At 50.1% G+C, this 26,583-nt stretch overlaps 1 protein-coding gene, 1 long non-coding RNA gene and 13 other non-coding genes across 15 annotated transcripts in view; all 15 read right to left on the bottom strand.

The window, feature by feature from the left end:
• Window positions 1-26,583, bottom strand: part of LOC146208109 (uncharacterized) — a 91,656-nt gene that overhangs the window by 18,118 nt on the left and 46,955 nt on the right. The gene's annotated exons all lie outside the window — the stretch shown is intronic.
• TRNAR-UCG (transfer RNA arginine (anticodon UCG)) lies at window positions 30-102 on the bottom strand. The gene has a single exon. It is a non-coding gene; the product is annotated as a tRNA-Arg (tRNA).
• On the bottom strand, window positions 5,305-5,377 carry TRNAR-UCG (transfer RNA arginine (anticodon UCG)). The gene has a single exon. It is a non-coding gene; the product is annotated as a tRNA-Arg (tRNA).
• On the bottom strand, window positions 5,614-5,686 carry TRNAR-UCG (transfer RNA arginine (anticodon UCG)). The gene has a single exon. It is a non-coding gene; the product is annotated as a tRNA-Arg (tRNA).
• Window positions 5,919-5,991, bottom strand: TRNAR-UCG (transfer RNA arginine (anticodon UCG)). The gene has a single exon. It is a non-coding gene; the product is annotated as a tRNA-Arg (tRNA).
• Window positions 6,226-6,298, bottom strand: TRNAR-UCG (transfer RNA arginine (anticodon UCG)). The gene has a single exon. It is a non-coding gene; the product is annotated as a tRNA-Arg (tRNA).
• Window positions 6,530-6,602, bottom strand: TRNAR-UCG (transfer RNA arginine (anticodon UCG)). The gene has a single exon. It is a non-coding gene; the product is annotated as a tRNA-Arg (tRNA).
• TRNAR-UCG (transfer RNA arginine (anticodon UCG)) lies at window positions 6,834-6,906 on the bottom strand. The gene has a single exon. It is a non-coding gene; the product is annotated as a tRNA-Arg (tRNA).
• On the bottom strand, window positions 14,445-26,392 carry LOC146208141 (uncharacterized). Its single transcript, XM_084596964.1, has 2 exons — window positions 25,460-26,392; window positions 14,445-14,504 (listed from the first exon to the last, which is right to left on the bottom strand). The coding sequence occupies exons 1-2, from the start codon at window positions 26,390-26,392 to the stop codon at window positions 14,445-14,447; spliced, it is 993 nt and encodes a 330-aa protein (XP_084453090.1).
• On the bottom strand, window positions 19,927-19,999 carry TRNAR-UCG (transfer RNA arginine (anticodon UCG)). Its single transcript has one exon. It is a non-coding gene; the product is annotated as a tRNA-Arg (tRNA).
• Window positions 20,236-20,308, bottom strand: TRNAR-UCG (transfer RNA arginine (anticodon UCG)). The gene has a single exon. It is a non-coding gene; the product is annotated as a tRNA-Arg (tRNA).
• On the bottom strand, window positions 20,545-20,617 carry TRNAR-UCG (transfer RNA arginine (anticodon UCG)). The gene has a single exon. It is a non-coding gene; the product is annotated as a tRNA-Arg (tRNA).
• On the bottom strand, window positions 20,854-20,926 carry TRNAR-UCG (transfer RNA arginine (anticodon UCG)). The gene has a single exon. It is a non-coding gene; the product is annotated as a tRNA-Arg (tRNA).
• On the bottom strand, window positions 21,164-21,236 carry TRNAR-UCG (transfer RNA arginine (anticodon UCG)). Its single transcript has one exon. It is a non-coding gene; the product is annotated as a tRNA-Arg (tRNA).
• On the bottom strand, window positions 21,473-21,545 carry TRNAR-UCG (transfer RNA arginine (anticodon UCG)). Its single transcript has one exon. It is a non-coding gene; the product is annotated as a tRNA-Arg (tRNA).

Below are 26,583 nucleotides of genomic sequence, written 5' to 3'. Positions count from 1 at the left end.
CGTGCTGAAAAAAAAAAAAGAAATCACCACGTCCGCGACAGGACTCGAACCTGCAGTCTTCTGATCCGAAGTCAGACGCCTTATCCATTAGGCCACGCGGACTTTTTTTTTCTTTATTGCCGTGAAACACAAACAAAATACACATGATAAAACACGTCAACTACACTTGAGCTAACGCGTACGCGGCTAAAATCTTTTCAGGTTCACCAACTCATCAAATAGACATTGCCATTGTGGTGGATCCTGCTGCATCCTGAAAGATTCGCGTATATACACCGCACTTTCAATGAAGTTTTCACGCGCAGATCGTGTATTTATATCTGCGTGACGCACCTGCATTAGTGTTTTCCACAAACTATGGAGGCCAAGAAGCATAATTAAATCATAAGGTGCACCATCGTTCTGCACTGGTAGGAATCTGATACCGTACGGAGTTAGGGGAAGTTCCTTTTTAATTGTCCTTTGGAGGACGTCCCATAGAAAGACAGCATCCCAACACTGTAAGAAGACGTGTTCAATTGTCTCCGGTTTTTTGCACAAAAGGCAATTCGTTGTCCATGGGACGAAGATACCTTTTTCATTCAGCCAGGTTTTAACAGGGAGCGTATTAGAGTGAAGTTTGAAAAGGAACGTTTTAACAGATGGCCTCACGGGCATCTTCTTGACTCTTTTCAAAACGTCCTGCCCTGGGCCTCCACAGTGTAATGCCAGGTAAAAAGGCACTGGCAGCATCACGTCAATGAGATCTTTATACAGCTTTTTTTTTTGGAACATTGAAAAGGTAATCAAAAGAAAACCGCACTTCCAGCTACTTGCACGAAAAAACAACCTCGCGCAGGTAGCCAGTCACAGTACCAGGCATGCTTTCACATGACACTATCCATTCAGGGAGCAACCTCTGCAATCGCACTTGCATCACAGTTCTTAGAAAGATATCTTTTTGATCACGCAGGAATATAAATCGCGAAACCACTTGACGCAAGAACAAATGGACAAGGCCAAGCCCGCCCCTTTTAACAGAAATAAACAAATTCGTCCGGGCGGTTTTTTCCCATGTGGATGCCCAAATAAAAACAGCAAAAACGCAGTGCATTTTCTGAATTGAGGTTCGTGAGACACACAACACATTCATGAGGTACCACAGCCTCGAAATAAGAAAAACATTGCAAATAGAAGCGCGCGAAAACATTGAGAGTTGCCTTCCTTGCCACGCATCCGCTTTTTCTTTCGCCCTGGATGTTTCTTCCATCCAGTGCACGTTGGGATTTCGATAACAATCTAAAGGCACGCCTAGATATCGCGTTGGGAGAGCAGACCATCGCAGCTTACAGAAGAAATCAGGTGTCACGTCCCAATCACCGTGCCAAAACCCAGAGCTTTTCTCCCAATTGATCTTGCATCCGGTTTGATCACAAAATGTTTGGACGACACCCGTAACTTCACAGATGCTCTTTCTAGTTGCACAAAACACTGCTATGTCATCAGCATATGCTAGCATTTTCACGTGTGCTGATTGCAGCTTGAACCCTAAAATGCGATCGCTATCAATGATAGCCAAGCAAAGTGGCTCTAAATACAGTGCAAAAAGCAGGGGTGAGAGCGGGCAGCCCTGCCTTACCGATGAACGTACTGCGATGCTGTCAGTCAGTTCACCATTCACTATAATACGGGTCGTGCAGTTCGCGTAAGCCATTTTAACACCCTCCACTATGACTTTTCCAAGGTTACAATGCTCCAAAATGGAAAAAAGAATTTCGTGGGAAACACGGTCAAAGGCTTTCGCCAAATCTAACTGCATCATGGCTATCTGACCACCGAGTGCATCAACACATTCTAGTACGGTTCTTGCGACATGTATATTCGTGGCAATGGATCGACCCTTGATGCCGCACGTTTGATGAGACGCAACCAATTCCTTTATTACGCTTTGCAGTCTTCTTGCTAAAACCTTCATGTACACCTTGTAGTCAACATTGGTGAGGCTTATCGGTCGATATGACCCCACCAACTGTCGTTTCTCCGGATCCTCTGTCTTGGGTATTAGAACAATGTGCGATGTAGAGAAAGACAATGGAACAGCATTACGTTCGTAAGCTTCAGTGATTACATCGAGCATAAACTGAGCCGCATAGTGCTGAAACGTTTTAAAGAAGACAGCGCTCAGACCATCGGGAACAGGGGCTTTCCCAGGTGACAGGTCATCTATTGCAGATTCTATCTCCTGTAACGTTATCGGTGTTTCTAGGCGCGCTTTACTTTCGTCATCCAGTGCAGGCATCAGTCTTAGAAAGTCTGTTTGAAAGCCGCCTACAGTCTCAAGCTTAGCGCTAAGCAGTTCTTCGAAGTGCTCTGCTAACGCATGCTGAATATCTTTAGCATCTTCTGTGATATGGCCGCCATACCTTATACTCCTAATTTCTTTCTGGCAGGCGTATCTTTTCTCGTCTGCTAGGGCTCGTTTTGTCGGCACTTCTCCAGCCCAAAGTTTTTCAGCCCTTGCACGTATGACAGCCGCTGTGTATCTTTCGCTGTCGATTGATTCCAGCTCACTTTTAAGCTCTCGTATTTTACTGGCGAAATGCCCTGGCACAGTACTTTCCATGCTCAAAAAAAGAGCAAGTTGTTCATTCAGTTCTTTTTCTTTTTCTTTCTCTTTGTACCGCAGCTTACTACTCTTTTCTATTGCTTTAAATTTGACCCACTCTTTGAAGCTGTCCCATTCCGCTGCAAAACTTACTGGGCGCATAGCAAGACGATTTTCAAACTCTGTCTTAACTTCAGTAAGGAACTCTTCATCGGCAAGAAGTTTGGCATTCAGTTTCCATAGGTACCAGTTAAAGCGCGATTTCTTTCCTTTGCGACCAAACACTGCACTCACGAGACAATGATCGCTGAAAGACACAGGTTTGACCTCATATGCAGTACATAGGGAAACAAGATCTACCGAGGCATACACCCTGTCCAATCTGGCATGGCTATCTCGCTGAAAGTGCGTGAACTCTGGCTGGTTTCCAGTGGAGAACACACTACCAACATCCTCAAGGCTATACTCATGCACAAGTGCATTCAACAGCTCGGAGCTTCTGTCTCTTCGAGGTTTACACTTGGCCGCTCGGTCCACAGCTGCGCACACACAGTTGTAGTCACCAAGTACAATCAAGATTTTGTCGACCTTCAACCACGACTCAATAGACTGAAAAAACAATTCACGCTCACGCCCTGAATTGGGAGCATACACACACACAACACGCCAGCATAAATTAGAGTAGGTAAAATCGGTAACCAAAAGCCGACCACTTGGACAGGCAAAAACGGACTCTACGCTTACTCCCAGCGTGTTACGTATAAATAAAAGGCATCCACCCGATACACCAACAGAATGGCATACACACACATAAAAGTTTGTTTGAAAAGAAGCCACCATACGGTCAGTGCTTTCTTGGCTCTCAATCTTTGACTCTTGCACAGCTGCTATATCTATATCATTATCCACAAGGAGGCGACTGAGCTGGCATTGTCGCCTTCTCGCTCCCAGTCCTCTAACATTCAAAGTAGCTACGCGTAACGGCGAATTAAGCTTGAGAGTCATGTACTAGAGAGAGGCCAGTACCGGCATGGTGCCTACCTTCATGGTTGCGTGGCCTCCGCTTCTGACAAAGAGCGGCGTATGCATGCATGTAATGTCCTGCCAGCAGAATGTCGGGATGCATTCAAACGAAGTCCAAGCCCATTGTTTCATTTTTGCTAACACACGCACCACTTGGTTGTAGAAGGTTCGTGACGCTGGTCGGTAGGCAGCCGACCCACAAATCGTTCAGGTCACCACAAAAACTAAGGAGGCGGTTTCCCCGCCTGCCGCGTGTCGGCCGAGAAGTTCGGCTTCGGTCTTAACGTGGCTCTTCGGATGCCAGAAGTTTTCGGCGGCGGCTCACCACAAACACCGCCTGGCAGCTGAGTCTCCTCGACGCTTTCCTCATGCGGACGTTTCGCGGCAATTAAGGCTGCTGTCTCTGGCCCAACCTCCATGGCATCAGTACAGGAAGGCTCAGTACTGAGATGATCTTCAGCGTCAGAAAATTTGGTTAAGTCTTCTGACCCTTCCTTTGACTCGCTTTCATGGTCCTGGGATGGAGCGTTCAAGACATGCCGAGGTTCATTATTTTCATTTGAGACCGTCACCTTATTCTTTGTTAAAACCGTCATGGAAGGCGCGTCCTGTTTCGTTGACCGACCTCTAATGTCAGCAGCCTCCTCCGCATCCGCCTCGTCCATAATTAACTCGGACGAGTCTTCGCTGGTCCCAGGTCCGGCAATGCTAGCGTAGGTTTGTGCACACTGGTTGTCTTCATGCCCGAACCGTCGACAGGTTCCGCAGCGAGGAACCCGGCACTCTTTGCGGATGTGACCCGTACTCCGGCAGCGTAGGCACAACGGGGGTCTGCCTGGCACAATGACGAGTGCGAGCTCACCGCTAACATTCAGCTGATGCGGCAGGTCGTCGAGCTTCATGCCAGCTTTCAGCTTCAGCGTGACGAGTCTAGTTGTAGAGCCCTTTTCCAGCATACCTTTAACACGCCAGCGCTCCCGGGAAACGTCTGACACCTTTCCGTACGGCGCAAATGCAGCACGAACATCTTTATCTGGCACGTTGTGAAGTTTGAGTCGCACGTCCTGGTTCGCCGGGTCAATCACCAAGCAGCGACCGTTTTTCACAGACAGCTCACCTACACTGACAATCTTGTTGACGGCTTCAGTATCCTTGAGAGTGACGGCCCAGACGTGGCTCATCCGATACGCCCCCATAGCGATAACATCGGGGATTAGCGAGTGTTGTGCTAAAGCATCCCGGAAATCTTCCACCCGGTACGGGCGGGCCCTGATATCGGCGTGCAAAAAAAACGGTATTCAAAACAAACCGACCTGTTGGAAGTGCAGGCAAAACGACCTGGTAAGTGTTGTCCTTTTCAGCAATCCTGTTACCGCGGCCTGACATGGTCGCTGAAGCCGCTCCTGAGGAGCCCTGCATCCTGCGTCCGTTCACTGGCGTGGCCGGAAGCAGAATCCGGACGGAGTTGTTGCTCCCTGGCCTCACAACGCACAAACAGCTACGCAAACGTTCGCAGCGTCTGTTCAAAAGGAAAGCGCGGGAAGCAACGTGTCTTCTGCATCCCACGTGCCTTCTACCGTCTCCTCATGGCCTGCTCCTGCTAGGGTTGCTACACTGCGCCTTCAAGATTGGCCACAAGCCGTTTCCATCGATGCAAAGAGGGATATTTCGTGCTGAAAATAAAAAACAAATCCGCACGTCCGCGACAGGACTCGAACCTGCAGTCTTCTGATCCGAAGTCAGACGCCTTATCCATTAGGCCACGCGGACGGATTTGTTGCACCCTAGCCTCACAACGCACAAACAGCTACGCAAACGTTTGCAGCGTCTGTTCAAAAGGAAAGCGCGGGAAGCAACGTGTCTTCTGCATCCCACGTGCCTTCTACCGTCTCCTCATGGCCTGCTCCTGCTAGGGTTGCTACACTGCGCCTTCAAGATTGGCCACGGGCCGTTTCCATCGATGCGAAGAGGGATATTTTGTGCTGAAAATAAAAAACAAATCAGCACGTCCGCGACAGGACTCGAACCTGCAGTCTTCTGATCCGAAGTCAGACGCCTTATCCATTAGGCCACGCGGACGGATTTGTTGCACTCTAGCCTCACAACGCACAAACAGCTACGTTCGCAGCATCTGTTCAAAAGGAAAGCGCGGGAAGCAACGTGTCTGCTGTATCCCACGTGCCTTCTACCGTCTCCTCATGGCCTGCTCCTGCTAGGGTTGCTACACTGCGCCTTCAAGATTGGCCACGGGCCGTTTCCATCGATGCGAAGAGGGATATTTCGTGCTGAAAATAAAAAAAACAAATCAGCACGTCCGCGACAGGACTCGAACCTGCAGTCTTCTGATCCGAAGTCAGACGCCTTATCCATTAGGCCACGCGGACGGATTTGTTGGACCCTAGCCTCACAACGCACAAACAGCTACGTTCGCAGCATCTGTTCAAAAGGAAAGCGCGGGAAGCAACGTGTCTTCTGTATCCCACGTGCCTTCTACCGTCTCCTCATGGCCTGCTCCTGCTAGGGTTGCTACACTGCGCCTTCAAGATTGGCCACGGGCCGTTTCCATCGATGTGAAGAGGGATATTTCGTGCTGAAAATAAAAAAAAAACAAATCAGCACGTCCGCGACAGGACTCGAACCTGCAGTCTTCTGATCCGAAGTCAGACGCCTTATCCATTAGGCCACGCGGACGGATTTGTTGCACCCTAGCCTCACAACGCACAAACAGCTACGTTCGCAGCATCTGTTCAAAAGGAAAGCGCGGGAAGCACCGTGTCTTCTGTATCCCACGTGCCTTCTACCGTCTCCTCATGGCCTGCTCCTGCTAGGGTTGCTACACTGCGCCTTCAAGATTGGCCACGGGCCGTTTCCATCGATGCGAAGAGGGATATTTCGTGCTGAAAATAACAAAACAAATCAGCACGTCCGCGACAGGACTCGAACCTGCAGTCTTCTGATCCGAAGTCAGACGCCGTATCCATTAGGCCACGCGGACGGATTTGTTGGACCCTAGCCTCACAACGCACAAACAGCTACGTTCGCAGCATCTGTTCAAAAGGAAAGCGCGGGAAGCACCGTGTCTTCTGTATCCCACGTGCCTTCTACCGTCTCCTCATGGCCTGCTCCTGCTAGGGTTGCTACACTGCGCCTTCAAGATTGGCCACGGGCCGTTTCCATCGATGCGAAGAGGGATATTTCGTGCTGAAAATAACAAAACAAATCAGCACGTCCGCGACAGGACTCGAACCTGCAGTCTTCTGATCCGAAGTCAGACGCCTTATCCATTAGGCCGCGCGGACTTTTTTTTTTCTTTATTGCCGGCTGTCATACACATAACCAAGGTTGACACACAAATTGAACTGAACACTCCACCTCGTGATGTTCACATTAATATGACACAGGTAAAAAAGCCGTTGACCCTATTGGGGTTCACGTTGTCGAGTTAAAATTCTTTCAACTCTACCAATGGTTCAACTTTCACCACCCATGCTGGGACTGCACTCATCGCTTTGTGCATTTCAACAAAGGTGTACATACACTCGCGAAAGTAGAGCCTTGCAGGGCGAGCTTCAGGGTCAACGTGGAAGCCCGCCATTCGGGACCGCCAAAGACTGTGTAATCCTAGCAACATTACGGTGTCTAGGGGTACATCATCTTCATTATCTGTCGGCAAGAACCTGATTCCGTGTGGATCTAAAGGTAATTCTTTTTTAAGTGTTCTTTGTAATACGTCCCAAAAATAAACCCCCTCCCAGCAGTGCAGAAAAACATGGTCTATTGTCTCTGGTTGTTTACATATTAGGCATTGTGAACCCCACGGAAGATAAAAACCCTTGTCTTCGAAAAATGTTTTCACCGATAATGTACCCGTATGTAGCTTAAAGAAAAACGTCTTTACCCCCGGAGAAACTGGCATTCTTTTCACGCGTTTTAATACGTCTTGACCTAGACTCTCACTGTACAAGGCTCTGTACATAGGAAGAGGAAAAAAGGTTGTCACAAATATCATTGTACAGTTTCTTCTTTTTGACTGTACTCAAGTATTCTACCGAAAAACGAGCAGTTAAAATTCGGACACTGCTTACTATTTCTTAAAAAAACTTGGAAATTCGCCCTGGAATACTTCTCGTAGAGACAACAAAATTGGGCACTGCCCGCACGAGCCTTACTTGGAACGCAGTACGTAAGAAAGGGTCTGAGACGTCACGGAGGAAAATAAAACTATTAACCAGTTGGCGTACAAATAGATAAGCAAGCCCAAGTCCACCTTCTTGAACCCGGCGAAACAAGTTATCTCGGCTACACCTTTCCCATTTGGATGCCCAAATAAAAACTGAAAAAACTCGATGAAGCTTTTGTACATTTAACCTGGAACAATGAAGTACCTGTATCACATACCACAACTTTGCCACAAAAAACAGATTGCACACAGTGGCTCGTGCGAAGATAGATAGCGGCGCCCCTTTCCACTTGTCGACCTTCTCGCTTATTTCTTGAGCTTGGGCACGCCAGAATGAATCACTGTCTTCATAGCATTCCAAAGGTACGCCCAAATACTTCACCGGTGTTGTGACCCAGGTTACGTTGGCAAAAACATTGGGTGTCGATGACCACTCCCCATGCCAGAACCCTAAGCACTTTACCCAGTTTACTGGGCTTCCTGAAATCGCACTGAATTCTTTCACTATCTCAACAGCCTTGAGTACACTTTCTTTGTCCAAGCAGAAAACTGCTACGTCATCTGCGTACGCCAAGAGTTTCACCTCGCACATATGCAGTTGGAAGCCCTGGACAAATTCACTTCGTATAATAGACAAGCACAAAGTTTCTATATACCGGGTGTCCCAGCTAACTTGAACCAAGGGTTACAAAATAATATATTTGAGGTAGGTCAGTGAAACCAATTGCATACAACTGCCAGCCTGTTTGCGCACTACAGGCAATTTTTTGTTTTGCAATTACTTAATTAGCTCATTATGTTAATTTCTCTAATTTATTAAATATCAACTTGAGACCAAAATGTGAATTGGAAAGTTGTAGAGCACCTTCAGAAACCCCCATTTCATTAATTGCGATAAAGAAAGCCTCACGTGTATCGTTTTTTCCGGGCTCAGAAGAAAGCCCGCGAAATACAAATAATACCACGTGACTAGTGCATTTGCGCGCCGCGATTGTGGTGCTCTCAGTCGTGGTTTGAGCGAACGAAATCAGCTGCGGCCGTGTCTTCTTGGCCCCGTTAAAGCGGCAGGCCGATATGCCTCCGATGGCTTCTTCGCCCGCGTCAGACAGCCGGCCCACGTGACGGTGCAGTAGCAGCGAGAGCGGCGAGCCGACACCACCGACATTCTAACAAGGCCTCCTTCTCTCCCATTAGCAAACGTCACGACAAACGAATGAACGATAAGGTATCAGCCACTGAATCTGCGCATAAAGGATTGGGTAAAGGGGCGAGTTGACATCATGTGACTCGACTAAAATTAGCGCTGCGGTTCTTTATCGCCATCCCCCTGTCGTGATGTAGGCTGCTGCGGTGCGCAGGCCTGGCCAAAATCGCGGCGGCGACGGGCGAGCTCGAGCTCGCTCGAACCATCGCCAACATTTCTGCCTGCCGCTGCAACGGGACCATCGGGTCACGGCCGCAGCTTATGTCGTTCGCTCAAATCACGACTGAGAGCACCACAATCGCGGCGCACAAATGCGCTAGTCACGTGGTATTATTTGTATTTCGCGGGCTTTCTTCTGAGCCCGGAAAAAAAGATACACATGAGATTTTCTTTATCGCAGTTAATGGAATGGGGGTTTCTGAAGGTGCTCTACAACTTTCCAATTCACATGTTTGGTCCAAAGTCGATATTTAATAAATTAGAAAAATTAACATAATTAGCTAATTAAGTAAATGCAAAGCAAAAAATTGCCTGTAGTGCGCTTACAGGCTGGCAGTTGTATGCAATTGGTTTCACTGACCTACCTTAAATATATTATTTTGTAACCCTTGGTTCAAGTTAGCTGGGACACCCGGTATATACAGAACAGAAGAGGGCTGAGGGGGCAGCCCTGGCGCACCAAGCGTTGCACATTTATTGGATCGCCCAGTTCCTTGTTGACAATCAATCTCGTGGTGCAGTTTCGGTACGCCAGGGCCACGCCCTCTCTGATAACAGAACCCACGTTGATATAGTCCAAAATAGAAAACAAAGCATCATGAGAAACACAATCAAAAGCCTTTTCCAAATCGAGCTGGAGAACAGCGACCCTAGCGCAAACAGCGTCGCAGCACTCCAGCACGCACCTCGCCTTATGTATATTAGTAGTTATGGACCGTCCTTTGATGCCACAAGTCTGATGGGTGCCGACTATCTCTTGAATTACTGTCTGCAGCCTGGCCGCAAGAACTTTCATTAGAATTTTGTAATCAACATTTGTTAGTGATATAGGCCTGTATGATGTCACAAATCTTAATTTCTCCGTTTCATTAGTTTTAGGTATTAACACAGTGTGTGACGTGGCAAACGAAGGCGGTAACACTTTAAGGTGGAACCCTTCGTTAAAAACTTCTGCCAACAGCGGGGATAGCTCTTCCTTAAATGCTTTGTAGAAAGCTGCGCTCAAACCGTCAGGCCCAGGCGACTTCCCTGGGTTTAGGTTTTCTATTGCTCGTGCTACCTCTTGCTCGGAAATTACCTGCTCTAGTCTTTCTTTTGTGCAGTTGTCCAGTCGGGGTAATGAAGAAACAAACACCCCCTTAAACTTCTCCAACTCAATGTCCCTTATTGCGAATAGCTGCTGATAGTAATCGTAGAACGCACGTGCTATGTCATCCTTATCCGTCATACGGCTGCCGTTCCATTCTATTTCTAGTATTTCGTTTCGACGAGCGTGTGCTTTTTCGAGACTGAGGGCCCGCTTAGTGGGGGCCTCGCCAGCTGTCAATCTTTCAAACCTTGCACGAACAATCGCTCCACGATATCGTTCCTCATCCATTAACTCTATTTTCTTTTTAATATTTTTGATGTCATCTTTATACACCCCCGGCTGTTTGCTTTCGTGAGCAACTAACATGTTTAGTGTTGACCTTAGTCCTGCCTCTTCTCGCTTTTCATTATGCCGAATGCGACTACCTCGTTCTATCGCTTTCATCTTTATTTCTTGTTTAAATAGCTCCCACTGCTCCGCAATGATACTGTTAGGTCGCTTCTCTATTTATTTTATCTTCTCTAATATAGTATCACGTAAAACCTGGTCATCTAAGAGTTTAGAATTTAACTTCGAGAGTTCCCAGAGAAAATGTTTGCTTTGATTTCTAGGTCCAATACTGCACTTCACAAGACAGTGATCGGAAAACGAAATCGCGATAACGGCATAATTTTGACAGTTTGGTATCGCATCCAACGATACATAAATCCGATCGAGTCGCGCATGACTGGATCCCTGGAAATGAGTGTAAAGCACACTGCGCGCACCATCCAAACACTCCGCAACGTCTTCCAGCGAAAATTCACCAATCATCTGAGACAAGCAGTCAGTGCTTGCATCTTTGTAGGCACGGTTTGAGGTCTTATCTCTAGCGCTTAACACGCAGTTAAAATCCCCCATCACCACGAGTTTCCTCTCTGAACTTAAATATCGTTGCATGCTTGTGAAGAAGTTGAACCTTTCTTCAACAGTATTGGGTGCATACACACACAGAACGCGCCATTCGCTACTGTGAAAAACGACGTCGCAGACAATGAGCCTTCCACATGCGGATGAGGTCACGGCCCGCACTGTCAGTCCTGGCAACCGCCTAACAAGCAGAAGGCACCCAGCCGATGAACCCACCGCGTGACTAGCAGCCACATCATACTTTGACGTGAAACACTGCACCATGCTCCCAGTCGCCTCCTCCCCTTCCACTTTGGTTTCTTGAACCGCTAGCACGTCTATGTCTAGCTCTGTCAAAAGGTGATGTACTTGGATTTGTTTTCGTCTCCCTGCCAACCCACGGACGTTAAGCGTTGCTACGCTCAGGGCCTGTTTAATCGCCATTTTCATGCATAAGGAGGACACCGGGAGCAAGGCGCTTACTTTTCACGTCTAGCGTGCCGCTAGACAGTTCCAGAGGTCCCACCGCCATCACTTGTGGTGGGCCCGACTTGACTTGCTGCGGGGAAGGCTTTTCAGCGGTTTTCCTGTCTGCCGAGGTATTAGGTTTGGGCCTGAACGGTGGTCGTCGGCTCTGTGTCGCTTTCGCTGGTGGCTCCTCGTTGTTGCTCAGGTTCCCTTTGTCAGCACAGTTGCCGGCCTCGACATGCGGACGCTTTGGCGCACAAGCGGTGCCCGTTGGCCGAGCTCCGACTTCCGTGGTAGCACTCACACTCATTGCTGGTCCCTGTTGTGCGGCGCCTTGACTGAACACGTCCTTTTTCAAGGACAACTCCGGTACAGCCGACGCTGGCTCTTGAGTGCTGGTGTCCACGCAAACCTCTTTATCCGTGCCATGCGATGTCGCCACATTATCTGGCACTGCGGAACCTCCCCTGTTGTCTTGGGTTCCCTTCGCTGCTTCTTCAGCCTCGGCAACGTCCATCACGTCCTCGGGCGTCTCTCTCTCTCATAGCTGGTAGCGTTGTTGCCGCGTACGTGCGCACACACTCCACTTCCGCGTGTCCGAAGCGCCGGCAGCGAGAGCAACGCGGCACTTTACACTCGCGTCGCACGTGTCCGGAGCCGTGACAACGTAGACATTGCATATGCCTTCCGGGCACTACGACGAGTGCCAACTCGCCTGCTACCCTCAGTTGATGGGGAAGGTCATCCAATTTCATCCCTGTCCTCAACTTCAGGAGTACGGACCGTGTTGTGGAGCCTTTTTCGCTTACACCCGAGACGGGCCATCGTTCACGGGTGACTTCGGTTACGTTGCCGAATGGGGCGAAAGCCGTCCGAATATCTTCGTCAGCGACACCGTGGAGCATCCAGTGAAGTCGGAGGCGGACTTGCTGGTCTTGAGGGTCGAAAATAATGCATCGTCGCCCCTTACCGTTAAGCTCTTTCAAATCACAGATGCGCTTTGTGGCTTCAGCGGTCTTGAAAGTGACAGCCCATACGTGATTTACCTGATACGCCCCCAAGGCGACAACCTCGGGGAGCGCGTCCGTCTCGGCGAGCGCATCGCGGAAATCCTCGACTCGGAAGGGTCTAGCTTTAACATCTCCGTGTAAAAAAAGCGTGTTTAACGCAACACGTCCTGTAGGCAGCTGAGGCAAAACGATCTGATACTCGCTATCAGTACTTGCGTCGGACCTGTTTCCGCAGCCAGCCTGGGCCGCTATCGCCGCTCCGGTGGAGCCCATGATCCTGCGTCCGCACCGAACGGTAGCCGGAAGTAGAATGACGCGGACGGATTTGTTGCACCCTAGCCTCACCACGCACAAACAGCTACGCGAACGTTCGCAGCGTCTGTTCAAAAGGAAAGCGCGGGAAGCAACGTGTTGTCGCATAGCGAGCTATGCCTATGTCGCGCGCCGTTTTCCGGACCCGTACACAGCCGGGGAGCGGTCCTTTTTTCTTGCCTGCACGGCGTGGCTGTGCTTTCCCCTTCTTCTTGGGGGGTATTCGCTATGTACGCCGTTCGGAAAATGGTTAACGGCTGTGAAGGAGGCGAGCTGTTGAAAGCTCGCGTCCCAACCGGTTAACGCCTGAGGGCTTGGGGGCGACGGCTGAGAGCACGGACGGAGCTTTGTGTTTTGTGCCGCCTGCGTCCTTGCTGCCCATGTGTTTTTGGTTTACCTTTTGTGTGTTTGGGTGCCAGGCGGAGATGCGCCGCGTCTTCTAGAAATTCACGCGGTGCTCGCCAGGAAACAATCCCGCGTGCACCGGCGTCCTATTGGTTTCTCAGCTGTAAAGAAAGTCGTCTCATTGGCTCCGATAAGCGCATTTCCGCCTGGTAACAAACACTGCCTGGAGAGTCCTGAAGAACGTAGACAGAGGGGTTTTGGCGGCAAGTAAGGGAGGACGGCGACCATCCAAGCTGCTGCTCGGGACCCCTGCTCGGAAGATGTCGCGTATGCCTAACTGAGGTGTTGTTAATTTGAGTTTGTTGTTTATTTGGTACTACTGGATTCGCTTTAATTATTGTTTGAGTTCATCTTTATTAAATTCAGTTAACTTGTGTCATCAATCGAAATCGCCTGGTCCCTTTCTTCAATGCGGCGGAGCCGTCGTGCCGTCACGAAAGTCCAACTGGCGAACACTTCGTTACAAGTGGTGGAAGATGCGTGGTAACGACGACCCCACTCTACCGGAGATGCGCCCCACCTCAGGAGTGATCCGGACATGCAGGCTACAGCTGACTTCGCTACGATGACGAGCTCTCCACCGAGGATGTCCATCCCCCCTCTTGTTTTTAAGGGAACCCCTGAGGAGTCCGTGGCGGAATGGCTGACCTGCTACGAGCACGTATCATTGTTGAACGCTTGGGACAACGACACAAAGGTGAAATTTTTATACCTTGCCCTTGATGGCGATGCGAAGAAGTGGCACACCACACAGGTGCTTACCGGTGCGCCGATTTCGTGGAGTGACTGGGCGGCGAAGCTGAAGACCTGCTTCAGCAGCCGCCACGCGACGGAAATCGCTCACCTTCCGCTGCAGAATCGAGTACACCTGCCGTCGGAGAGTCTCCGGAGCAATACTTTTATGATGTGCTGCAGCTGTGCGCCAGGGTCGACCGCAAAATGCCGGAAGAAGACAAATTGCATCATCTGCTGCGGGGCCTACAACCGGCGACAATGGAGAAGATGATAATATCCAATCCGTCCAGCTGCACCGACTTCCTGCAGACACTGCAACGCCTCAGTCAGGCCGCGCTGATGGGTTTCACTTCCCGGGTGCTGCCGGCCACCGCAGCAAACACCACCTACCTGGCAACGGGACCCTGTGTTTGCAATTCTAACATATTGCCAACAGCTGGCAGTGCTGACAACGAGCCTCGTCCGTTGACTGCGCCGGGATCTGGGCAGCCCCACCTACACTGTTGCCTCCCATGGTCAACAACAAAGGCTCGCAGGTGAGCAAGATTTCAAGGCGATCGCCGCCTCTCTAGAATCGTTATCCGGACGTCTAAAGGCAATGGAAGAAGAAATTTTTCGTAGGCGCGCGCCATGGCCCTAGAGAACCTCGCGTGAAGACGACGGACGGCCGCGATGCCACTACTGTAACCGAAGCGGTCACATAGCTCGGGATTGTCGCCAGCGATGGAGAGACGAGGACCGCGAACAGAGAAATGCGCGCGACGAGCAGGCTCCCAATCCGGGAAACGGGAACGGCCGGGCTTAGGTGGTCAGCCTGGCCGATCTGTGAGCGTGATGACTGAAGACCAACTCCTCACGGTCCAAGTCGAGGCAAATAATTTGAAGAACACCCTTCTCATCGACACTGGCGCCTCCGTAAACATCATTTCTTCCAGCTTCGCGGCTAAAATTGCTTCAAAAGTCGAACTAACTGAGGGCACTGCTTTTATCAAAGGAATCAGCGGAGACTTATTAGCACCTGTAGGAGAAACAGAAGTAGTGCTTCAATTCGGATCAACCAGATTCAGCGTAAAATTCATTGTCCTCAAGGACTGCCCTTATGAGTTGATAGGGGGGCTCCCATTTTGCCGGCAGGCAAACCTGCTGATTGACTTCCTACGTAAACAACTAAAAATAGGGAGTGAAGTGTACCAGCTGCACCTCGATGCTAGCGTGCAATCGCAGTCAAATGTGGTCACTGCACGAAGTAAAGACCAAGTTTCCATCGAGCCTCGTACGGAAGCCATTTTAAGGGTACACATACCGAGAGACGGAATTCAGCTGGTCGAGCCAAAGTCAACCCTTAGAAGTGGACTGCAGGTGGCGCGGACCGTCGTGAACGTGGTTGGTGGAATCGGAATCGTCCGTGTTGCAAACCCTACCTTGCTGCCGATAGTGGTACATCGCGACGCGAAGATCGGCTGGGCCACATCACTTCATGAGGCGCAACTCGGACTCGCCGTGCCACACGACCCCACTGCGACAGAGGACTTTGACGTCCAAACTGGGCCACACCTGACGCTATCTGAGAGGGATAAGCTCTTGTCCGTTATTCATAAGTTTCGTCACCTGTTTACCGGCGAGCACAATCCGATTCAGCGCACTCACGTAACGGAGCATACTATAAACACGGGCAGCTCAGCCCCCATTTGTCAACATCCGTACCGCCACTCACCCTTCGAGAGGGAGGTCATTAAAGCGCAAGGGGAAGAAATGTTTCGTGACGGAGTGATCAGAGAGTCGCACAGCCCCTGGTCATCGCCCGTCGTTCTCGTGAAAAAGCCGCAGGGAGGTTGGCGTTTCTGCGTTGATTCCCGAAGGGTGAACGCGGTTACCGAGAAAGACGTGCACCCATTACCGCGAATCGATGACATTCTGGATCTGCTGCAGGGTTCTCGATATTTCACGACGCTCGACCTCACTTCAGGCTATTGGCAGGTAGGAATCCGCGAAGAGGACAAGTCGAAGACAGCATACGCATGCGGCTCCGGTCTGTACGAGTTCAATGTCGTTCCTTTCGGTCTGTGCAATGCCCCCGCGACATTCCAGAGGATGATCAACAAAGTTTTGAGTGGTCTTCTCTGGAGAGTGTGTTTGGCCTATTTGGATGACATCGTCATTTTCTCGAAGACCATGAAAACTCACCTAGAGGACTTGGAAAAGGTGTTAAGCGCTCTTGATGAAGCCAACTTGCGTCTGAAGCCGGAAAAATGCAGCTTCGCGCAACAAGAAATCAGGTATCTCGGGCACGTGCTGACTGGAGAGAACATCAGACCAGATCCGGACAAAATAGCCGCGATCGAAAAGCTCCCAGCGCCAAAAAAAAAGAAAGAAAGGAGTTCAGAGTTTCCTGGGAATCTGCAATTATTATCGGCGTTTCATCAAGGATTTCTCCCTAATTTCCCGACCTTTGACTAATTTGACAAGAAAGAATGTTTCGTTTGAGTGGTACACGGCATGCGAGGGGGCAATGCAAGCGCTCAAAGAGAAGCTGACTACAGCGCCAGTTCTGCGTCAATTCGAGCCAGGCATTCATACGGATGCCTGTGACTACGGTCTTGGTGCTGTGCTGGTTCAAAAAGACGAGGGTCGGGAGCATGTCATCGCCTACGCCAGCCGTCATCTCAACAAAGCGGAAGCTAATTACAGCACCACAGAAAAGGAATGTCTGGCTGTCGTTTACGCCTGTAGGCAGTTTCAACCTTATATATTCGGCAGTAACTTCACCGTGATCACAGATCAAGCCAGCCTCGCATGGCTGATGAATGTCAAGAATCCGAATGGACGCCTCATGAGATGGTCCCTGCTATTGCAAGAGTTTGACCTGACTCTCAAACACCGCCCAGGTTTGAAGAACACAGATGCAGACACCCTTTCTCGCCTGTCACGCGAGCCGGCACCGGTTAGTGAAGATAACTTTGCACCGCTGCTTGTGCTAGGTCGCGTGGATGTAGGCATGAAGCAGAGGGAAGACCCTTGGATGAGGGAAGTGATAGGACACCTGGAGAACCCGGATTCACCCGTTGCCAGAACACTGAAAAAAACGGCACGGTGTTTTCGAATGATCAACGGTGTGTTGCACAGACGAGCGAAAGGTTTCGAGTCAGACTACGACGCACTGGTTGTACCAAAATGTTTGCGGTCAGAGGTGCTAAGGGGCTGCCACGATGATCTCACGGCGGGACACCTCGGGGTCAAGCGTACATGGGAGAAGATACGTAGGCGTTACTTCTGGCCTAAGATGTTCGCGCAGGTATCAAACTACGTGCTGTCTTGCCCTGACTGCCAGACGCGCAAAGCCCCACCGGGCAAACCAATCGGGTTTCTCCAGCCTCTTCCACCGGTGGGAATGCCTTTTAAACAGGTTGGAATGGACTTTTTGGGACCATTTACGAAGAGTCAATCCGGAAACCGCTACATCCTCGTGATGACTGATTACCACACGAAGTGGGTCGAAGCAGTAGCATGCCCGGCGGCTACAGCTGCTGAGGCCGCGCAGGGCTTTGTGCGAGAGATCGTCCTACGCCACGGGGCACCAGGCCGCATCATTACGGACCGCGGACAACATTTTGTTGCTTCCTTGATTGAGGAAATATTTAAAGCCATGGGTACAGACCACGTGAAAACAAAAGCGTACCACCCGCAAGCCAATGGCTTGTGCGAACGTTTCAACCGCACGCTTGCCGACATGCTCAGCATGTATGTGTCCTCGCATCATCGGGACTGGGACGAATTCCTGCCTTATGTTCTTTTCGCCTATAATTCGTCGCAGCACGAAACGACGGGTTTTTCACCGTTTTTTCTTCTTCACGGACACGAGCCAACACTTCCTGTTGAGGTGGCCCTCGGTATCGCGCAAGACGACTGTGACGAAGTGGATGCTCACAAGGTGGTGCACCGGCTTCGCCAGGCGCGCCAAGTCGTAGCTCAGCGTGAGAAAGACCGGCAAGAAAAGAACAAAAGGGCATACGACTCCAAACGACGGGATGCTGTTTTCTATCCGGGAGACCTTGTGTACCTGTGGACGCCTTCTCGATCGAAAGAAAAAACCACCAAACTGCTCCACAGATACCACGGGCCGTTCCGTCTGCTCCGGAAGGTATCAGAAAATAACTGGGAGGTCGTCGATCGCACCGGCCGAAAGTGGGATGTCGTCAACGCTGAACGTCTGAAACAATACCACCCGCGGCTTGCTTCTGATGAGGACGCCGACGACGAGACAGCAAACGGTGATCGTGATGATGGTGTGCATGCGTTTGAGCGCTGAGTTCGTGTCTCCGCAAGGCCAAAACGTGCAGCGGCCTCGACCGTGACAAACAGTGATCGCGGTACCTCTGCTGGAAGTGCGACTGAGACATATTCATACTCCGAATCGACATTTCAGTGTAGACCCACGGGAACTCGCACCAACCCCAAAGGAGTAAGGACCGATTATGACAGTGAGACCGAGATGTATTACAGCGCGGACGGAAGTGTTAATTAATCCGCCGTGACTTTTCTTTGTATATACTCCCGGATGTTTTGTGTTTTATGTGAATACGTGCAAGTGGACATTTTGAGTGTGCCCTGTAACATTTTGACTGATATGACAATGTTTTATTGCGTGTAAGTGTTCTGCTCTACCTTCCTGGTTGTAATCTGTTTCACCTGACATTTATATTTTCTCGTTTTTCCGACAGTGTGTATATTTCATTCAATTTTGGTATTGTTGCGTGGTCCTATCCAGTAGACGTAATTTCATTTTTGAACCTTGTACATAGTTATTCATAGCATTTCCTTGCGGTTGATTTGTACGGGCATGGCGGGCATGGTTGTGACCGAGTGGAACACTCTTTTTCATAGGGGGGAGGTGTCGCATAGCGAGCTATGCCTATGTCGCGCGCCGTTTTCCGGACCCGTACACAGCCGGGGAGCGCTCCTATTTTCTTGCCTGCACGGCGTGGCTGTGCTTTCCCCTTCTTCTTGGGGGGTATTCGCGATGTACGCCGTTCGGAAAATGGTTAACGGCTGTGAAGGAGGCGAGCTGTTGAAAGCTCGCGTCCCAACCGGTTAACGCCTGAGGGCTTGGGGGCGACGGCTTAGAGCACGGACGGACCTTTGTGTTTTGTGCCGTCTGCGTCCTTGCTGCCCATGTGTTTTTGGTTTACCTTCTGTGTGTTTAAGTGCCAGGCGGAGATGCGCCGCGTCTTCTAGAAATTCACGCGGTGCTCGCCAGGAAACAATCTCGCGTGCACCTGCGTCCTATTGGTTTCTCAGCTGTAAAGAAAGTCGTCTCATTGGCTCCGATAAGCGCATTTCCGTCTGGTAACAAACACTGCCTGGAGAGTCCTGAAGAACCTAGACAGAGGGGTATTGGCGACAAGTAAGGGAGGACGGCGACCATCCAAGCTGCTGCTCGGGACCCCTGCTCGGAAGATGTCGCATATGCCTAACTGAGGTGTTGTTAATTTGAGTTTGTTGTTTATTTGGTACTACTGGATTCGCTTTAATTATTGTTTGAGTTCATCTTTATTAAATTCAGTTAACTTGTGTCATCAATCGAAATCGCCTGGTCCCTTTCTTCAATGCGGCGGAGCCGTCGTGCCGTCACGAAAGTCCAACTGGCGAACACTTCGTTACAGTGTGTTCTGTATCCCACGTGCCCTCTATCGTCTCCTCATGGCCTGCTCCTGCTAGGGTTGCTACACTGCGCCTTCAATATTGGCCACGGGCCGTTTCCATCGATGCGAAGAGGGATATTTCGTGCTGAGAATAAAAAACAAATCAGCACGTCCGCGACAGGACTCGAACTTGCAGTCTTCTGATCCGAAGTCAGACGCCTTATCCATTAGGCCACGCGGACGGATTTGTTGCGCCCTAGCCTCACCACGCACAAACAGCTACGCGAACATTCGCAGCGTCTGTTCAAAAGGAAAGCGCGGGAAGCAACGTGTGTTCTGTATCCCACGTGCCCTCTATCGTCTCCTCATGGCCTGCTCCTGATAGGGTTGCTAAACTGCGCCTTCAAGATTGGCCACGGGCCGTTTCCATCGATGCGAAGAGGGATATTTCGTGCTGAGAATAAAAAACAAATCAGCACGTCGGCGACAGGACTCGAACCTGCAGTCTTCTGATCCGAAGTCAGACGCCTTATCCATTAGGCCACGCGGACGGATTTGTTGCACCCTAGCCTCACCACGCACAAACAGCTACGCGAACGTTCGCAGCGTCCGTTCAAAACGAAAGCGCGAGAAGCAACGTGTGTTCTGTATCCCACGTGCCCTCTATCGTCTCCTCATGGCCTGCTCCTGCTAGGGTTGCTAAACTGCGCCTTCAAGATTGGCCACGGGCCGTTTCCATCGATGCGAAGAGGGATATTTCGTGCTGAGAATAAAAAACAAATAAGCACGTCCGCGACAGGACTCGAACTTGCAGTCTTCTGATCCGAAGTCAGACGCCTTATCCATTAGGCCACGCGGACGGATTTGTTGCGCCCTAGCCTCACCACGCACAAACAGCTACGCGAACGTTCGCAGCGTCTGTTCAAAAGGAAAGCGCGGGAAGCAACGTGTGTTCTGTATCCCACGTGCCCTCTATCGTCTCCTCCTGGCCTGCTCCTGCTAGGGTTGCTACACTGCGCCTTCAAGATTGGCCACGGGCCGTTTCCATCGATGCGAAGAGGGATATTTCGTGCTGAAAATAAAAAACAAATCAGCACGTCCGCGACAGGACTCGAACCTGCAGTCTTCTGATCCGAAGTCAGACGCCTTATCCATTAGGCCACGCGGACGGATTTGTTGCACCCTAGCCTCACCACGCACAAACAGCTACGCGAACGTTCGCAGCGTCCGTTCAAAACGAAAGCGCGAGAAGCAACGTGTGTTCTGTATCCCACGTGCCCTCTATCGTCTCCTCATGGCCTGCTCCTGATAGGGTTGCTAAACTGCGCCTTCAAGATTGGCCACGGGCCGTTTCCATCGATGCGAAGAGGGATATTTCGTGCTGAGAATAAAAAAACAAATCAGCACGTCCGCGACAGGACTCGAACCTGCAGTCTTCTGATCCGAAGTCAGACGCCTTATCCATTAGGCCACGCGGACGGATTTGTTGCACCCTAGCCTCACCACGCACAAACAGCTACGCGAACGTTCGCAGCGTCCGTTCAAAACGAAAGCGCGAGAAGCAACGTGTGTTCTGTATCCCACGTGCCCTCTATCGTCTCCTCATGGCCTGCTCCTGCTAGGGTTGCTAAACTGCGCCTTCAAGATTGGCCACGGGCCGTTTCCATCGATGCGAAGAGGGATATTTCGTGCTGAGAATAAAAAACAAATAAGCACGTCCGCGACAGGGCTCGAACCTGCAGTGTTCCGATCCGAAGTCAGACGCCTTATCCATTAGGCCACGCGGACTTTTTTTTTTTTTTTCTTTATTGCCTGACTTTGACACAAATACAACGCACTGGAAAACAAAACAACAGGAACAAAGGAATAATATATGTACACAAAGCTAGTTCGCGTTGCCTATCCCCCACTGAGAGGCAGGCATTGTCATTTTAAAATTCCTTGAGCACCGTCAAAGGTTCCAGCTTTGACAGCCACTCAGGAGCACATGGTTGCAATTTAAGCACGTCGAGCCATCGCTGCACACTTTCACGGAAATACATGCGGGCTGGCCGTGCATCTGGATCGCAGTGATAACCAGCCATTCGCGCCCGCCATATACTGTGGAGGCACATTAACATAACCTGGTCTAACGGCATATCATCGTGGTTTTCCAATGGCAAATACCTAATGCCATGGGAATCAAGTGGCAACTGTTTTTTTATTGTCCTTTGCAGAACATCCCACAAATATACCCCCTCCCAGCAATGCAAAAACACGTGATCTATTGTCTCTGGCTGTTTGCAGATGAGACATTGGGCCCCCCACGGTAGGAAAATACCCTTTTCCTCCATAAATGATTTTACACTCAAAGTACCGGTATGTAGCATAAAGAAAAACGTTTTAGCTCCCGTAGCAACTTGCATTTTCTTTACGCGTTTTAATACATTACTTCCTGTGCCTCCATAGTATAAAGCTCGGTACAAGGGCACCGGGAACACCACTTCACATACATCCTTGTATAATGTTCTCCTTTTAACATTACTTAAATACTCTTTCGAAAAACGTGTGCTTAAGAAATTCACGCTCACTACAATTTCCCTAAAGAATCCAAAAAGAGAGCCCTGCATACATTGAGTATAAACTACGAAATCAGGCAACGCTCGACCAAGTCTTTGTTGACACACTGTGCGCAGGAATGGATCACTGGCATCCCTAAAAAACATAAACCGGTTTACAACCTGTCGCACAAACAAATGACCCAGACCAAGCCCCCCATGCTTCACCTGCCGGAACAAATTTGTCCGACTGCACCTCTCCCAACTCGAGGCCCAAACAAACACCGCAAAAACTCGATGCAATTTTTGCACATTTACACGGGAGCAATGCAACACTTGCATTACATACCATAACTTACTAATTAAAAAAAGGTTGCAAACTGCGGCTCTTGCAAATATTGATAATTGAGCGCTTTTCCATTTCTCCGCTTTTTCACGGGTTTCTCTGACCTGCTCTAGCCAGTATGGCTCGCTTTCCTTGTAAAATTCCAAGGGCACACCCAAGTACTTTGCAGGCGCTGTAACCCACGACACATTAGCGTAAGTGTCGGGGGTCAGCTGCCATTCTCCGTGCCAAAATCCCAGGCACTTACCCCAGTTAACTTTACTCCCTCTGACTTTGCTAAAATGTTTTACCACATCCACTGTCCTCTTTATACTCTCCTTATTCACACAAAAAACCGCAACGTCGTCTGCGTAAGCCAGCAATTTGACTTCTGACTCCTGCAGTCGAAAACCATCAATGTCATTGTTTTGTAGGATGCTTAAACACAATGTTTCAATATAAATGCCGAACAAAAGAGGGCTGAGGGGGCAACCTTGGCGCACCGAACGTCGTACGTTGATGGGGGCCCCCAGTGACTTATTGACAATTAATCTCGTAGTGCAGTTACGGTACGCCAAGGCCACTCCCTCTCGAATAACAGAGCCGACATTAACATAGTCTAATATACTGAACAGAATAGTATGTGCCACACAATCAAAAGCTTTCTCCAAGTCCAACTGCAGTAACGCAACACACGCATGAGTTGCATCGCAGCATTCGAGCACACTTCTCGCTTTGTGAATGTTCTGAAAGATAGATCGCCCTTTGATACCGCACGTTTGGTGAGGGCCCACTAGTTCGCATATAACCGTTTGTAGTCTGCCAGCAAGCACCTTCATATAAATCTTGTAATCAACGTTTGTCAGAGCAATGGGCCTGTAAGACGACAACTGCCTAAGCTTATCTGGTTGGTCAGTTTTCGGAATAAGTACTGTGTGCGACGATCCGAAAGACGCAGGCAGTGCCTTCAGTTCATACGCTTCATTAAATAAGGCACACAACAAAGGAGATAGCTGTTCCTTGAACGCTTTATAAAAAGCCGCACTCAGGCCATCAGGCCCGGGTGATTTCCCAGGGTTTAAATTTTCTATTGCCTGCTGCACTTCTTTTTCGCTTATTGGCCGCTCCAGTCTTTCTTTTTGTTCGTCATCAATTTTTGTCATCGCGTCAAGAAAGGATTCTTTGAAACGGTCCAAATTAACCTCTCGGGACGAAAATAGCTCTTCATAATACTCCCGGAAAGCTTTCGCGATTCCTTCGTTATCGGTCTCTGTGCGTCCTGCCCAATCTACCTCTGCCACGTGATTTCGCCTTGCATTTGCTTTTTCTATTCCCAACGATCTTTTTGTCGCCGTCTCATCCATGGCAAGTTTTTCCGCTCTCGCACGCACCAGTGCTCCGCGATAACGGTCTTCGTCATTCAGTTGAAGTCTTTGTTTTATTTTTCTAATATCGTCCATGTATAACCCTGGCGTGTTACACTCCAGGCCTAACAATTTATCTAGCAAAGATCTTAAATGCATTTCATTTTGTTTTTCTTGAAACCTTATGCAGCTGGCCTTTTCTATAGCTTTGCTTTTTATTTGTTGCTTACACAGTTCCCATTCTTGACCCAGTTCGTGGCTGTCCTCCTGACAAATCCTACCAATTTCTTCTTCTAATAGTCTGGTGAATTGCTCGTCATTCAGCAGTTTATTATTTAACTTCCACAATTCCCAACTAAAACCGCTACCTCTCTTTCTTGTTCCAATTATACACTGAACCATGCAGTGATCTGAGTACGTTACCGCCAAAACATAATAATCCTGACATTTTGGAGCCAGTTCTGCGGCCACATAAATTCTGTCAAGGCGGGCGTGGCTAGCACCCTGAAAATGCGTATACTGAACCCGTCGCTCGCTCGTGAGACACTCTGCAACGTCTTCCAGTGCAAACTCGTCAATCAAGCGCGAAAGTACCTCTGTGCTACGATCCCTAAATGTACGATGGCTAGTTTTGTCACCGGAGCTCAGTACACAATTGAAATCTCCCAGAAAGACAAGTTGCTTATCCGTGTTTAAATAATCTTCAACAAAATCAAACAAAGCAGCCCTCTCATCAACTACCGTAGGTGCATATATACAAACAGCACGCCACTCAGCCGAGCAAAAACTAAAATCGAGGACCACACCCCGACCCGACGGAAAAGAAGCATGCGACTGCACTACAAGACCCGGCAACTTCTTCACAAACAGGACGCATCCAGCAGATGTACCGACTGCATGGCTGACAACTGCGTAAAACCGCGACGTGAAACGTTGCACCATGCTCTCGGTCTCTTGTTCACCCTCGACTTTTGTCTCTTGAACTCCAAGTATATCGATGTCATTTTCATTTAAAAGGCGCAGGACCTGGCTCTGCTTCCTTTTTGCTGCTAGACCTCTCACGTTAAGGGTCGCAACCTTTAGTGACAGTACATAAGCCATTTTCTTAGAGTGAAAAGAGGCCAAGAGAATGGTGCTTACCCCTTCACGTCTAGCATGGCGCTAGACGCTTTCGTTGACGCCAGAGCCATGAGGTTGGACTGGCAGACCTTGTGACGGGGGCGGCTTTTCGGCAGCTCTCCTGTCCGTCGAGACATTCGGTCTTGGTTTGAAGGTCGCCCTCCTCCCTATTGGCGTTTTTATCGGCGGCTCGTCGTTGCTAGCTGTATCTGCCTCATTCGTCTCACTGGCGCTCCCGTTGTGGGCACGCTTCGCAGGGCCCTGGACGTTGGTCGCTCGGCCGCTGCTCCCTTCGAGGGTCCCCCTTCTGCCCGCAGACTCCTGAAGTTCAATTTTTGAGCTCTCGGCATCGCTCACCTTTTCTTCTTCCGACGGTCCGTTGCTTGTCAGTGCCACTTCCCTGTCTGGCACACCGAGCATCTCGTCACCACCCCCCGGGGGCACTAACATGCCTGTCGTCGCTGTCACCCTCTCGTCCTCTCCGACCCCTTTTGCGGCATCCTCCGTCTCTGCGACATCCATTCGGTGTTCCGTCATGTCCGCCCTCGCTGTTGGTGCAGTAGCCACTGCATACGTTCGTACGCAGTCTTCCTCCGAGTGGCCAAACCGCTTACACGTCGCACACCGCGGAATCTTACATTCCCGGCGCACATGACCGGTCCCGCGGCAGCGCAGGCACTGCATGGGCCGCCCAGGCACCACAACAAGGGCCAACTCCCCTGCTACTCTTATCTGGTGAGGCAGGTCTTCTATCTTCATCCCAGGCTTCAACTTCAGAAGCACGGTTCTCGTTGTTGAGCCCTTTTCGTGCACTCCCTGGACTCGCCACCGCTCACGGGTCACTTCCGTCACCTCGCCGAACGCCGCAAAAGCTGTTCGGATATCTTCATCTGCCACGCCGTGCAACATCCAGTGGAGCCGTAGCTTCACCTGTTGGTCCTCCGGGTCAATGACGATACACCGTCGACCTTTCACTTGAAGCTCCTTGAATGCTAGCAGCCGCTTGGTTGCTTCCGTGCTGTTCAAAGTCACCGCCCAGACATGGTTTATTTGGTAAGCCCCCAAGGCCACCACGTCTGGGAGCGTACCAATCTTGGCCAGGGCGTCCCGGAAATCTTCAACCCTGAAGGGTCGCACTCGTACGTCACCGTGCAAAAAAACTGTGTTGAAAACAACACGTCCGGTGGGCAGATGCGGCAAAATAATCTGATATTCCTTATCGTCGTTTTCCTCAAGCCTGTTACCGCGGCCAGCCTGGGCCGCAATCGCCGCTCCGCCGGAGCTCATCATTCTGCGCCCGTACACGCCGGTGGCCGGAAGTAGAATGCGATTAGGCCACGCGGACGGAGTTGTTGCGCCCTAGCCTCACCACGCACAAACAGCTACGCGAACATTCGCAGCGTCTGTTCAAAAGGAAAGCGCGGGAAGCAACGTGTGTTCTGTATCCCACGTGCCCTCTATCGTCTCCTCATGGCCTGCTC

Source organism: Amblyomma maculatum, chromosome 1 (assembly GCF_055883805.1).
Source record: "Amblyomma maculatum isolate TAMU_Amacu chromosome 1, ASM5588380v1, whole genome shotgun sequence".
Classification (NCBI taxonomy): Eukaryota; Metazoa; Arthropoda; class Arachnida; order Ixodida; family Ixodidae; genus Amblyomma; species Amblyomma maculatum.
This window is presented reverse-complemented; position numbering and strand designations above follow the sequence as displayed.

Excerpts from the sequence above, each read along its gene's own strand:
- LOC146208141 (XM_084596964.1), bottom strand. The coding sequence starts at position 26,392 with ATGATGAGCTCCGGCGGAGCGGCGATTGCGGCCCAGGCTGGCCGCGGT. Across the intron at positions 14,505-25,459 it reads GACCGTCGGAAGAAGAAAAG|GTGGTGTTTGCTGCGGTGGC; the intron begins GTGAGCGATGCC and ends GTTGCCAGGTAG.